This window comes from Lycium barbarum, chromosome 6 (assembly GCF_019175385.1).
Source record: "Lycium barbarum isolate Lr01 chromosome 6, ASM1917538v2, whole genome shotgun sequence".
Taxonomy (NCBI): domain Eukaryota; kingdom Viridiplantae; phylum Streptophyta; class Magnoliopsida; order Solanales; family Solanaceae; genus Lycium; species Lycium barbarum.
In genome coordinates, this window is record NC_083342.1 from 11,950,941 (window position 1) to 11,964,866 (window position 13,926).

The 13,926-nt window shown below is 35.6% G+C and overlaps 1 protein-coding gene across 1 annotated transcript; it reads left to right on the forward strand.

Annotated features, from left to right (window-relative positions):
- The first annotated feature begins 2,598 nt into the window (after positions 1-2,598).
- On the forward strand, positions 2,599-12,982 carry LOC132600790 (protein THALLO). The gene is made up of 16 exons (XM_060314182.1): positions 2,599-2,867; positions 3,807-3,898; positions 4,036-4,111; positions 4,756-4,889; positions 5,070-5,207; positions 5,300-5,439; positions 7,026-7,113; positions 7,542-7,718; positions 9,207-9,368; positions 9,513-9,587; positions 9,836-9,975; positions 10,083-10,200; positions 11,308-11,561; positions 12,115-12,178; positions 12,267-12,335; positions 12,429-12,982. The coding sequence occupies exons 1-16, from the start codon at positions 2,756-2,758 to the stop codon at positions 12,558-12,560; spliced, it is 1,971 nt and encodes a 656-aa protein (XP_060170165.1). The 5' UTR covers positions 2,599-2,755; the 3' UTR covers positions 12,561-12,982.
- Positions 12,983-13,926: the final 944 nt, after the last annotated feature.

Genomic DNA, 13,926 nt, shown 5'->3' on the forward strand with positions numbered 1-13,926 from the left:
GAAGTGTGTAGAATGAGTAAAGAAGACTACTTGGTCATCTTATTAAGTCCCTCAAATATCTAAGCAAGTCTGTGGCCCACACAATGTGTGGGACCCTTCTCATTTACACGGCCACAAGGGAGTTTTGTACAACATTTTTAATTCCAATTTTATGAATTGTGGTCCCAATTTTCCTTAAGTGTTCAATACCAATAATTTCATATATAACTTATGTCTCAAAATAAAATCAAATGGTCAAAAGTCCCGACTTCAAATCCCGGAATAATCTTGGCCTTAAATTATCATAGTTAATCCGGGTTGTCCCAATGTATAAAAATACGGGACGTAACACTCTCGCTATGAACAGATCCGAACCTCGACACAAAATGAGTTCGACAATCTCTATTGCGGCTAAAGTCTGCCGAAACAGAATGGAAATTTAAACAAATCTAAGATTTAGAGTAGTAGTGGAAAGATGAAAATGTTGAGTGTGGTAAAGTTTCCAGGTGGTTCAAAAAACGTCCCTTTTTGCTGAAGATGTAAGGTAACATTTATAGGAGACAAAGGCTAGAGTTTGGATATTTGAGTTTCAAATTGGAAAATGTCAAAAACGGGTTTAAACAAAGTTGGTAAGGCTTTTTGTTGGGTCCAAAGTTCAGAGGGAGAAAAAAGAAGAATTTTGCACTAGAGAAGAAAGAAATAGCCGTTTGAGGGTGAGTAGAGGGGTGTCACGGGTTGGGATTCAATCTCTGCTTTTCGATTTTCTTGTGTAAAAAATCAGATTTTCAAAAAGTTTGTTGGCCTCTTATGTTGACTATGTTCGAGACTTGCACGGAAACAGAATGGTCAAGCCCCTGTCATGGCTGTGAAAGCTGGTTTTTACTTGAAAGAGGAAAGAGATGAGAGAGAGGTTGTTTTGGAGAGGGGTGCAGCTGCTCCTTTTTTTTTTTTTTTAGGGTTAAGAAATGTGTTAAAAGAATTATGGGTTGGGTTGAGTGTAAGATGGGCTGCTGATGTGAATGACTTGTTTAGGCCGCGATTTGGGGTCATCTGTGAAGCTAAATTGTTGGTCTTTTCCCAATTCTAATCCAATTCTTCAGGCCTTTTTATAGAATTATTTAGGGACCAATTATTTACTTGAAAAGTATATGTAACAAATCACACAATTAGTAATTAATAGTCATAATATATAATTTATTAATTTACTAGTAATAAAAGCTATAAATACATAGATAATGAGTAATAGAATAAGAAATATTATCTAGTTTAAGTAATAAATAAGTAGTAATGTGAGGGTAATATTAAAATAGTAGTATTACAGTAACAATACTTATAAATAATAGTAGCAATATTACTAACATAGTAGTGAATAGAAAGGATTTAGTTCGTTAATAAATTTAAAAGCCCAAGGAAATAAATTGGAATAAAGGAAGGACCTTGGGTGTCAACAGGTGCAAATATACCCCTCAACTTTGTGATTTAGAGCAGATATACCCTCGTTAAAAAAGTGGTGCGTATACCTCGCCGTTACACAAATGGTGCTGTCGTTGCACAAATGGTGCAAATATACCATTATCACTGACATAATTTTTTTAAAATCATTTAGCTTATATTTTAATTTAAAAAAATGTCACGTGGCTTTAGAAAAATAAGTCTACCTATTTTTTTTAGTAAACTTATTTTTTATAGGCACGTGATAATTTTTTTCTTGTGGGTTGGATCTGGTTCGTTTAAAAAAATATCTCGATGACTTAACAAATATGTCTATCCATTTTTTTAAACGAACTAGATCCAATCTACAAGAAAAGAATTATCACGTGGCTTTAAAAGAATACATCTATTAAAAAAATTGGGTAGACTTTTGTTTTAAAGCCACGTGACATTTTAAAATTAAAACATAAGCTAAATAATTTTTAAAAAATATTTCATCAACAAAAAGGGTATATTTGCACTATTTGTGTAACTGCAGAGGTATATATACACCACTTTTCCAATAAGGGGTATATCTGCTCTAAATTACAAAGTTGAGGGGTGTATTTGCACCTTTTCCCTCATTATTATCCCTCTCCTATTATCTTATTCTTCCATTTTATTATTATATATTGTTTCGTTCGTTTCAGTTATCATATTATTTGTTGTTGTTGCTGTTCTTTTTTTTATCTTCATTATTTTCAATAGGACTCTTCTCTAATTGTATTTCCTTTTCATACCTGGTTTGATATGGTTTATTTGAGTCGAGGTATCTGAAACAATCTCTCTATCTTCACAAGATGGGGGGTAAGACCGCATACACACCACCCTCCCAAAATCTTATTTGTAAGACTACACTGAGTATATTATTATTATCCCTTTAATAAATGACACACATATTTTCTTTCACTTACTTATAATTAATTAATATATTGTTTACTTAAATTATATAATTATAGTAAATTGATATTATTTGGGGTAAACACCTAACAAAAAAAGGAAAGAAAAAAAGGGAAACAAAACCATATTGAGAAGTTTCTAGGAGAAAAAGAAAACAAAATAACAAGGGAAAGAAACCAAAAAAAAAAAAAAAAGTCTATAAAAATATAACCAGAAACAAAAACAAAAAATAATAGAAAAAGAAAAAGAACACAATAGGTACTCAATCTTTGCCTACTACTGGCCGTCACAACTCTCACTTCCCTTTGAAAGCCATTGAAACTCTCTTTATTTTCTTAAAACAATTCTCTTGAAAATAAAGGGTTTAATCTTTTTAGGGTTTTAGCTTAAACCCTTTGCCTAAAAAATGGGAAAGAAATCAGGGAAGTTCAAGAAGAAGGAAAACAACCCTCCAAAAAAATCAAAACTTGATTTTTACAATGAAGATGATGATATGATGAATGATGCTATTGATGCCTGTAAGTTTTTTTCCTTTCTATATACTCTTATTTAATTGATACCAAAAATAAATATGCAAAAAAAAAAAAAAAAGGTTTTTTTTAGTTATAAATTTTCTTTTTTTGAGTTCACATAGGAAGAGAGAGCAGTTATGTAGCTAAAAATTTTGAGGTTATGGGTTTTAAATTCTAGAAAATGCAGCATACTAGGTTCTTGATAAATTATTTGTACATATTAAGTGGATTTGTAGATACAAAACTTGATTTTACAATGAAGATGATGATATGATGAATGATGGTATTGATACCTGTAAGTTTTTTACTTTCTATGTACTCTAATAGGTACAAAAGATATGCAAAAAATGGTTTTTTTAGTTAGAAATTTTTAGCTAGGATTTTGAGTTTATGGGTTCTAAATTATAGAAAATGCAGCTTACTAGGTTCTTGATGAGATTATCTATACATATTAAGTGGATTTTAAATAAAAATAATAGGTAAATACAATTGAGCTATTGGGTTTTGCTGAACATTAGAAAAGTTGCCTCTTTATGTTTAATATTTCGGTGTTACTGATTTATTTGGTTTAATTGTAGTTCATGAAGAGAGAGATATCATTCCACTGAAGGTTAATGAATAGATACAGAAAACAATTTGCAAAAAATGTTTTTTTTAGCAGAAAACTACTTTTTTGAGACCACGGGGGGAGGGAGAGCGAAGGCTTAGCTAGGATTTTTGAGTTTGTGAGTTCTAAATACTAGAAACACAGCTTACTGGGTTCTTGATAAATTATTTATATATATTACACAGAAACATGGTTTGAGCCAACGCTGTTGGGTTCTGCCGAAACCGTAGGTGTAGCTATAGCTCCGCCCTAAGGGAGACGGAGAGAGTATCAGGAAAAAAAATGCTTTTTATGTTAAAGATTTTGTGTGTTACTGATATCTATTTGGTTAATTACAGTTCATGAAAAGAGAGATATCATTCCACTGAATGTTAATGAAGATTCTGCGGAGTCGGATGAGGATAATGAGCATCCCGTGTATGATCTTAAGGTGATGCTGGGTTTTCTTTTCCAACTTTTAAGTTCACACTGAAGGCTTATAAACTTTATTGAGTAATTAGAGTATTAATTTGATATAAAGCACGTCAACTAATTGCTCAAGGTTGGGGAACTGTTTATTTTTTACAGGAGGATGAAGACGAGGAGGATGAAGACGACAACGACGACTTTGATGATGCTAAACTTACTGGCCTTGGTGCTAAAAGTATGCAATTAAATTCGAATTTGTGACTGTTTTTTTTTTTTTTTTTTTTTTTTTAAATTGAAAAGAAATACTTTAGCTGAATAGCCTATCTTGTTTCTTTGTTATGAAATTCTTCTCTGATATACCCTTTGAATGCTTCTGAAGGCAACATATAGCGTATGATTAGTTTATATTTATTTTAGGAGCTTCCTGTGCTAAAAAAAGGAAGCAGAAGAGAAATACAGCAGCTTTTAGTTTTTTTAATTGTCATTAAGATTTTGAAAATGCACGTGGTGTGGTGGTGGGAAGTATTCATGCAATTCCTAGTGTTTGATTACTGAATTGATGCTAATTAGGCTGGAGATTGAATATTAATGGTGTGTTCGAACTGTGTAATATTGCATGAAGCTCAGTAGGTCTAACCATTTAGCTACTATTTCTATTGTGATTCCTAAATTTGAGTTTTCTGCACTGGGCTGCTGCACCTTTTTCATCCTCATATATTGATTGAATTAGTAAGCTGGTTGGCTTCCTTCTAATTCTGGCTTTTACATTTCATTTGGTTCTCGATCTCTTTTGTTTGCCTCTTTTTGGCCGTCTTTCCTTGGATCTTCTGATTGGGGGAACCTCTTAATATCTAATTTGAGTACCTATTTTTAATTTAGTTGCAAGGACACAGAAATATTTAAAAGCTACTATGGGTGGGGTTGAAGATGAAATGCATGATGAAGCTGAAGAGGAAAAAGAAGAGAGGCCTCTGTGGGGAAGAGGAAAGAATATCTATTATCAACAGAAGGAGGTAGCATTTCGCCTAATTATTTTTTTAACTTCTATGTTCTATGACATTATATATGGCATGCTTGGAGAAACCAATACTTTACTGGCTCTGGAAACAACAATGTGATGTCAGAGGAGTGGTCTCTTCATACTGTTTCAACAGTACCTGTAACATAGTTCTTCAACATTTTTGTTTTGGTAGAATGTTGAGGTAGATTCGAGTGATGAGGACCTTATCGCCGAGGAGGAGGCAGAGGTGTTGAGAATGCAGCAGAAAAAAGCCAAATCCTTATCTGCAGCAGATTTTGGTATTGAAGATGATGAAGAACCCACATTTGAGGTGAGAAATTCAATTTCCATACAACGTCCATTCAATGATTTTTTCCTATTCTTTTGAGGTCGGAAGTAGAATCTTATGGGGTAACATTGCAGGAAATTTTGGCCCAAGGAAAACCTGGATCAGCAGTTTCTGCAGATGGAGAAGCCAAAAATGAAGCTGGCATGGCTTATGAGGAAGTGCAGAAGGATTTGAATGCATTGACAAAAGAAGAGCAAATGGATGTTGTCTATAGGTGAGTTTCTCTGTCCTACATATTCTAATTTCATGGCAAAATGTTGCTTCCTTTAAATTTGATTGCTTGTCATTGACTCATTGTCAACGATGTTATGTAATGTCTGAGGGTGGCACATAAGTTACAATTACTATCATTTGCCACAATTATTGCTAGCATTTATTATTAAGTTTAAATTCAGATATATATCAGTATGATTCTCAACAATTGGGAAAACAAATAGAAGAGAAAGAAGCGGGTGATGAATTAAGGTTTGGTACTGAAAATACAGTTACCAGTTTAAAAAAAAAAAAATTGGTACTCAAAATATATGCTTAATTTTACTGCTAAAGGTTGTGGAAGCAGAGGCGGAGCCAGGATTCGAAGCTTGTGGGTTCGGGGTTCTAATTCTTTAAAGTTACTGGCTTCTTAATTGATAATTTGTACATATTTGACAAAATTTTTAATACAAATATATGGTTCGGACAAAAGCTACTGGGTTCGACCGAACTCACACCCGAAGGGCTGGCTCCGCCCCTGTGTGGAAGTTGACAAAGAACAAAAACTGCATGTGTAGTTCAGACTACAATAATGACAATACTATTTGAGACTCATCTCTACAATGTCCTCAAGTTGACCATTTAAAAATGGATCATGATATGTGTTGTGTCAAAGGTTTCAGTATGAAGTTCTGATTGTTAGTAGCTGTCCCTGTTGGATGTTTGATCTGCATGGGGATGGCGGACTTGAGGTTATTGAACACCGTACTAAGCAGAAAAGCTTACTGATGAAGATAGGGAGATTGAATATCGATGACACATTTTTGATTATGCTGTGTGGGGGACCCGTGATCGTGCAACAGAAGAAAGCCAGAAGATGCATGACTTGCGGCTCATTGTTATCTATGGCTTCACATTTTTTATGAGGAAGTTGATTATATGTCTAGGAAGTACAATATATTATAGAGGTAAAGTGGTAGGACAAGAGTGCATGTACCTTAGAATGCCAGAAGATCTTGAAAAGTGATCCGCTGGATTTTAGTAACCTCTGCGTCTATTTTCTTAAATGTGCCTCATAAGCTATTGTTTGTACCAAGACCATGTCGAACAAGGAGAAAAGTAGGCTTCTGGGAAGCAATTGAATCACAAAATCAAGTTGCTGTTAAGTGTTCAGGGGTAGCTAGCTGTAGGGGGGCATGGGATTACGGGGGAATCAGTGAGCTACTTCAAAGGTGTCGATGTGTTACTTCAGCAAGGGAGAATGAAATGGAGCTTTCACGAGATCTGGGGACTCACCTTGGAGTTAAGTACATGACACTGAGTTGAGATTACGAAATAACTAGTCAGCTTCCTGGACGAGATTACCAAATATGTAGTGTACAGGATCACAAATGTTCAGCTGAAATGTCTGTCCGTTCCGTCCCTGGCAGTTGTCTTCTTTTTATGGCATTCTACACTGCATGCTTGTGATTAATTAGAATCCAAAATAAGAATCTTCAATATGTGTGTCTGCTTCTACTGTCATTGGCTAGATTATGTTTCTGACTCAATCCTCTCTAAAAAAAAAAAAGTTATGCTTCTGATGCTATGATCTTCTTGTGGTTACAGTTCTGCACCTGAATTGGTTGGTTTGCTGTCTGAGCTTGGTGAAGCGCTTGAGGAGCTTGATAACAAAGTTAATCCCCTATGCAACAAGGTATGGGCATTCTGAAATTCCACTAACTACATGTCAGTCGTTATTATGCTATACATACCTGAAGCTGCTTTGGAAGATACTTGTCTAAGTGCTTCTCGCAAATGCCAAATTGTATTTAAATTGTGAAATCCACATCTAATTTTGACCTGCTTGGCTGTGGTACCTTTCAAACAGTTTTGGGGTTCTCCAGCGACAAAATCGTTATAGTTACATGGGCTCTGTTACTGATATAAAGATGTTCAGCTGAAAGGGTAAAATAATGAAAGGTTTAGAAATGACTGGTTGGGGTAGTATTAAATGACAAGTATAGTTAACGATTGAATTAGCTGCTCTCCTGGTTAGAAACTGAATGCAGCTTTTGGTAAGATAGTTTATCTTGGAATGATATTGCACCTGTCAGCATTTAACTTCCATTTTTCTCTATTAAGATTAATGGAGAGATTATGGTAAAAGGCGGGATGCACTACATTGAGGTGAAGAAGCTGCTTTTGCTGTCATATTGCCAAGCTATCACCTTCTATCTTCTTCTCAAATCTGAGGGACAACCAGTGCGTGATCATCCAGTCATTTCACGCTTGGTGGAGATCAAGAATCTGATGAATAAGGTTACAACTCTTATCTCAGGATTCAAACTACGAAACATGGCCAAGTTACTGCTTGCCTGTTTTTTGTTAATTCTGTTAATGATGACATTCTTTGCTGGAAAATCAATCACTTGATTATGTGGTCCAGATATGCATAATTGATGAGATGACTGCTTTAAATACAAATATCTACTAAGCAAATTGAGCTCACATACCCATTTAAATACATTTAGTTGCTTGACCACCTCATATGGTAATATCAGTAGACTTGCAATATAAAGGTAACGTTAGCTGTTAAACCTGGAAAAGGTTGAGACAACTATAACTAGTGTAGTTATTTAGCTCACGGGAAAGTTAGAGGCCACTTGTTAATATTTATAAGAATAGCTCTATGTTCGATAAGGTTTCAGTTTTTTAACCACCCTCGTAAGAGTCCGCTAATCTGTCTGCATCTGGGCTATTTCTTCATTAGTTCAGTGTAAAAAGTATCTTACTGGTAATCTACAACAACATACCCTATTCCCACAAGTGGGGTCTGGGGAGGGTGGGGTGTACGCGGACCTTGCCCCTACCTTTGTGGGGTAGAGAGGCTGTTTCCAGTAGACCCTCAGCTCAAAAAATTGTTTTACAGAAAATGATTTGAAAGAAATGCAAGAGTAAAACAACACTTTTCCATTACATTAGAAGCTGTATGATGTCTTTCTCACCTTGTGTCCCACATGACTGCACGTGGATAACTGCCTATGCTTTCTTTTCCGCCCCTCTTTTAATCCCCCATCCCCCCCACCCCCACCAATAGTTTGCAGCAGCATCCTGTATTATCTGTTCTCCCAACAAAACATTCAGCATTAGATTCCACACTTCTGCCACAAGTTTTCGATGCAAAGAAAGATGATAGGCATCTTCCATTATCTCTGAAGATCCATCGATGCCTCTGCAAATATTCAGCCCTAACAAATGGATTAATTTTCTTTGGTGTTCTGCTGTTCTGCAGACCCTTCTGCAGTTAATGTAAATAGATATAACAGTCACTAATTCCTACCACCCCAAACTGTTTTGTCATTTTCGTACCAAGTATCCTTCCTTTTACATTGTTTTACAAGAAGTTAAATCCTCAGTTTCGTACTCTTGCATAGTTCTTCTTAAGTAGCCTTCTTATTACTTCAATTTATAGACTAAATCTGGCTGTCTTGCATGCTAGCTAAACTGATACATCAAAAAGTTATATGGGGACTTCCGGGAAGGGATTTTTTAATTCTCGAATCAAGTTTTCTCGAGTCTTCGAGTATTTGAAGTGGAAATAATATGTAAACTGATCATAACCTAACATATCAAATTTGTCAATCGTGTACTGAATTAACGCACTTAGCTTGTGTAGATGCTAAACGATGTTGCCAAATAGTTGTTAAGTCCTCTCCTGGTTCTTCTGCTTTCTTTAGTTCTTGGCTAGCTTCAATGCGCATACCTTGCTCCCCTCTTCCTATCTTTCTTACAAATTAATTTATGCAGATGAAAGAACTTGATGGAAACCTTCCTTCTGAACTAGAAGACTTTATGCACAAGAATGTTGATAATGTAACTGGTGTAAAGTTGGCGGGAAGGAACTTGGATTCTGAACCTCTCCCCATTAACAAGCCTTCTGTGGCATCAACTGATATTCAAGAAAAAGAGGTAATTTCGAGTTTGATTCATCTTATTTTGTTGCTCAAGCATCATCCTTCTTTTTATATTTAAATTTGGGCTGACTTGAAGACCTTTTATACTTTTTATTAAGCAACTGTTTAAAATTTAGTCTAATTCTTTCTGTTGTTTTAGCCTCATGAAGCTGAGTTGGTGGAGGCAAATGGTTTAAAGAGTCAACGGAAAAACGATTCAAAACGCAAACGTAAGGTAAATGGTGTATGTATATAAGCACACCATTGTTCTGCTTATCAACCATCAGCAGTCGAGTCCACTGTCACTGTTACAATACGAATCAAGTATCAGCAGACTAGTGCCAATTTCATTGTCATTTTTATTTCTTGCAACTGTTTCACCCATGCTCCTATTTGCAAGACAACCAGACCTCTTTTTTTTTTTTTTTTTGTAATACCCGTAAGATGTAGACCAAATTATCTAACATTAAAGATTTGTGGCAGGACGATCAAGTTGGTATCCAAAGCATGGAAATGTTAAAAGTGAGAGCTGCCCTTGAGGAAAAATTGAAGCACACAGGTGTCTTAAGTTCCATTGCACATAAACATGAAAAACAAAACAAGCGCTCGCGACTACTGAATGGGTATCAATTGCTTCACAATATATTGCTCCATTTACCTCTTCTGGTAATCTACATAACTTAATGCAAACATGAAACCACTGATGGGAAGTCCAATGAATTATATGCAGATCGTTGGCAACACCTGATGATTTTGATGATGATGCCATGGGTGCTGGAGATGATCGTGAGACACGAAGTATAAACAAGCTGTCTAGGCTTGTAACTCCTCAAGTAGCAAGACCGAAGGTGTGGATCATAAATGCTCTAATTCTCTCTTCATTTTGTTGATTTTTCATGTAAATAAATATCACGTCTTTTTTTCTTTGTCAAAAAAAAAAATAAAAAAATCCTTCTTTTTATGTGCGTGTATGCAACTGCATTGAGATTGATTCTCTGTACTTGTGGGGTTTGACAGTCTTTTCAACTTCTATCTCCGTATGATTCACAATAGAGTTTCCCTTTTTTCCTTTATTGGTGGTCACTTAACTGTTTTCCCTTATTCCTTCTTGCCTCTTTTATAGCAATTCCCAAGTATTTGGAAAAAAGAAACCTGTTTGCCCTTGATATGTTGTAAATGGCCAATTGATTTGTGATGGAGGGAGATATCTTTGCATGTATTCCAAAGAAGATACCCCTTTAGGATGTCGTAATTGAATGAGGTCGTAATTTATGTTATTTGAGTCGTATTCAGCATTTTGACTGGATGTTATTGTTAAATTTTTAATTTCCCAGCGTGCTTACCAGAGTGAAGACAAATGTGTTTCTATTGCTTGATGTTATAGTTTCCTAACTTGTGGCAATTAGGATTATTTAGAAAGCCTTCATGTTTGGCACATGTTGTTTTTAGCTGCTCTTCGTCTTCGAGTTCCAAAAATCTTGATATACCCTTTCACAAATATCACTATTACGAAATCAAAGAAATACAGCGCAGAAAAATAGTGCAAGCAGTTCTTACTTATGATATTGCCTGCAAAATTTGCTTTATGATACACACTTCTTCTTTCCTGTTTCCTCGGTATTATATACATGTGTGTGTGTGTGTGTGTATTATTTTCTCCTTATAAAAAAGATGTATATATTTTTGGTTTATCCATATGCATATGATATCCGAAACCCATTGGCAACTGCATATGGGCCATTAAAGGGGGGAAACACTCCCTACGAGGAATTCTCCAATCCCAGGGCTCGAACTTGACAACTATAGCTGTGTTTGTATTTTACTTCTGTTAAAGTGGATTGTTGTTACAGTTATTTTTCCTTGCATTGAATTCTTTTTCTGCTTTCAAAATTCTTGTAGTATGTCTCCTGTGATTTAACCTATATGTATTATAATAAGTTTTGTTCCTTTGGAAGGTAATATCTGGTGATGATGATTTACCAAAACGGGATGACATTGGAGAAAGGAGAAGAAAGCATGAAATGAGAGTTCTAGCTGGAGCTGGGGTTGAACCTTTTGATGATGTCAAAGATGAGCCTGGTGACCATGCAAGTGATGATGTTGGTGCTACTTCTGACGATAGTGAAATGGACTCAGATTTGGAATACTACAGAGAAGCCGAAAAGCAACATTCAGCTAAGGTTGCTGCTAAAGAAAAGATGTATTCCAGGTTAGACTCAATACTGTTTTAAGATTGTTAAAGCAAAGCTCATAAAAGCATGCTAAACTGCTTTCATGTCAAAGATTTCGAGGATGCCCCGGCAATATGGATTTTTATGTATTATCCTTATAATAGCCTGTTTTGCCAAGCTTTTAGAGAAAATATAAGTGCTTTTGAGCAACAACATAAGTTGTTTTTCAGAAGCTAAAAAAGTAACTTTTCCCCAAAAGCACTTTTTAATATTGGCCAAGCACAAAGTACTGCTCTAATATTGGCAAAAGTTTTTTCCAAATTGATTAGCCAAACACAAACTACTACTCTCCAAAAGTACTTTCTCGAAAAGCACTTTCCAAAATAAACAGATTCTGAAAGCTTGGCCAAATAGGCTATGTCTCCTGCATTTGTTTTTTTTGATAAAGATATAGCTCCTGCATTTGTTTCTCTAGTTCAATGGATTCCCGTCTCTTATCTGCTTGGCTATTTTCTGTTAGTGCATAACCCAGAACCCACATTCATTTTGCTCACTTTGATTCACTTAAATCACCATAATTTGCCACCGTAGATCCCCAGCTATGCCGTTAGAGCCAGAAAATCTTCTGGATGGGAAGCGCCAGATAAATGTCCAGGTATGACATTAGCTTTGCTGCCAGTTGCAATCATGACATTCCTTTTCTTTTTTGGTTTCACTAAAATCAGGTTTCTTTTATCTTCTAGATGGAGAAAAACAGGGGCCTTACTCGTAATCGTAAGAAGCAAGATAAAAATCCTAGGAAGAAATACAGGGTAAGTGGCTAAAGCAGAATGCTTTGTGCTTGAAATAACTAATTTTCTGATATAACAATGTTGTTGAACTCTTCGTCTATATCTCTCTCTCAGGGGAAACATGAGAAGGCTCAGAAACGTAGGGAAGGACAAGTTCGGACAATTAAGAAACCAAAAGGTCCTTATGGTGGAGAAGATACAGGAATTAATGCTGGTGTTAGTCGAAGTATCCGATTTAAGGGGTAAGTTCTCAGCTTGCCCACAGGGCTTTGGTCTAGTGGTAAGAGCTCTTCATGTCTTGAGTTCGAATGCTCCCACAAACAAAAGCTTGGCATTTAAGTGGAGAAAGGTAGCCGAACCTTGCATCACACTGGTCCACGGGGATTTATCAGTTATGGAAAAAAAAAAGTTTGCGTTTCTACACCTCGAGTATAAGAGATGGTATTCTCTTTTTCAGGAAGTCCTTTTTCTGGTGTGGTTAAACTGTAGTCTTTTTCGTCGTCCTTCCAATTTTGTTCCCCTGGAAAAGGGGAGTGATATAAGATGAATGTGAACTGCTTCTGTTTCTTTATTTAAGTTTTTTAATTGTCTATCTCGTATTGGTCTCAGCTTACATATAATTGTAATGGCTAGCTTATAATTTTCTCAAGCAATATTTTGCAATTAAATTGGCTTACAAATTAATGATAATTTCATTACTATTAATTGAAAATGTCCAGTATTATAGGTTGTTGGCAGGGTTTTTAGATAAACCAGACTTGAAGTTCGTTACGGTATGGATGATTTGACTACAATGTGGATGTTTCTTCATTTGCTTTCTGTCCAAATATGAACAAGGTTATGTTGCAGGTACCTAATACAATCAGTCGATGTGCGTCTAAGCTGGTACGAACATCACGGTTATAAAAAAATCGCATTTTTTCCTAGGAGCGCTGGATTCTACTTATGGAATTGCTCATGCCCTAAAACTTGTTCGTAACGCCTGAAATACAAATTTTTGGTTAGCTTTTAGAGATAATTTTTTTGTAAAAGATCTTTTCACTAGCAAAACTTCAGTTAATTACCGGAAAAGGGATTCACCGAGTCGAGGTCACTAGCTAAATTTTATATATATGGACATCCACTAAAGTACGAAAGCCAGGATCAAGAGTGCATAACCGCAGATGAGTCCACACTTACTCGTCAATTTAATCCAAATTTAAGATTTTTAAAACTTTTTTCAAGTATTATACATGTTCAAACACAATTTCAACTTTCAAATACCAGTTTTACACGATTTCAAAAAATCCTGTGTTTTTCCTTCAATTTCAACAAAATTTGTGTTCAAACGCCTACTTAATTATTGGGAAATGTGGAAGGGGTAATTAGAATTTTGAAAGGTGAAGCCTAAGATTGAAGACAAGACTTGATCTTCTGGATTCTAGCAACATCAGTCCTGAAGGACTTGCACTACTAAATGTGGAAATAGCTGTGGCTGACTTACTCCAAGCAGAATTGTATTGATGATGTGTTTTTCCTTCTTTAGGAAACACGAACATGTCACCAATTTGGAGCGTTTGTGTATAAAGCTTGTTAGTGATGAGGAAATGGGAGATTTGGTTTCGGAGTCTAT

Bases quoted from the DNA above. Each gene is read 5' to 3' on its own strand.
- LOC132600790 (XM_060314182.1), top strand. From the start codon at position 2,756: ATGGGAAAGAAATCAGGGAAGTTCAAGAAGAAGGAAAACAACCCTCCA. The intron at 2,868-3,806 runs GTAAGTTTTTTT...GGTTAATTACAG, and splicing joins GAATGATGCTATTGATGCCT to TTCATGAAAAGAGAGATATC. The intron at 9,588-9,835 runs GTAAATGGTGTA...GATTTGTGGCAG, and splicing joins ATTCAAAACGCAAACGTAAG to GACGATCAAGTTGGTATCCA.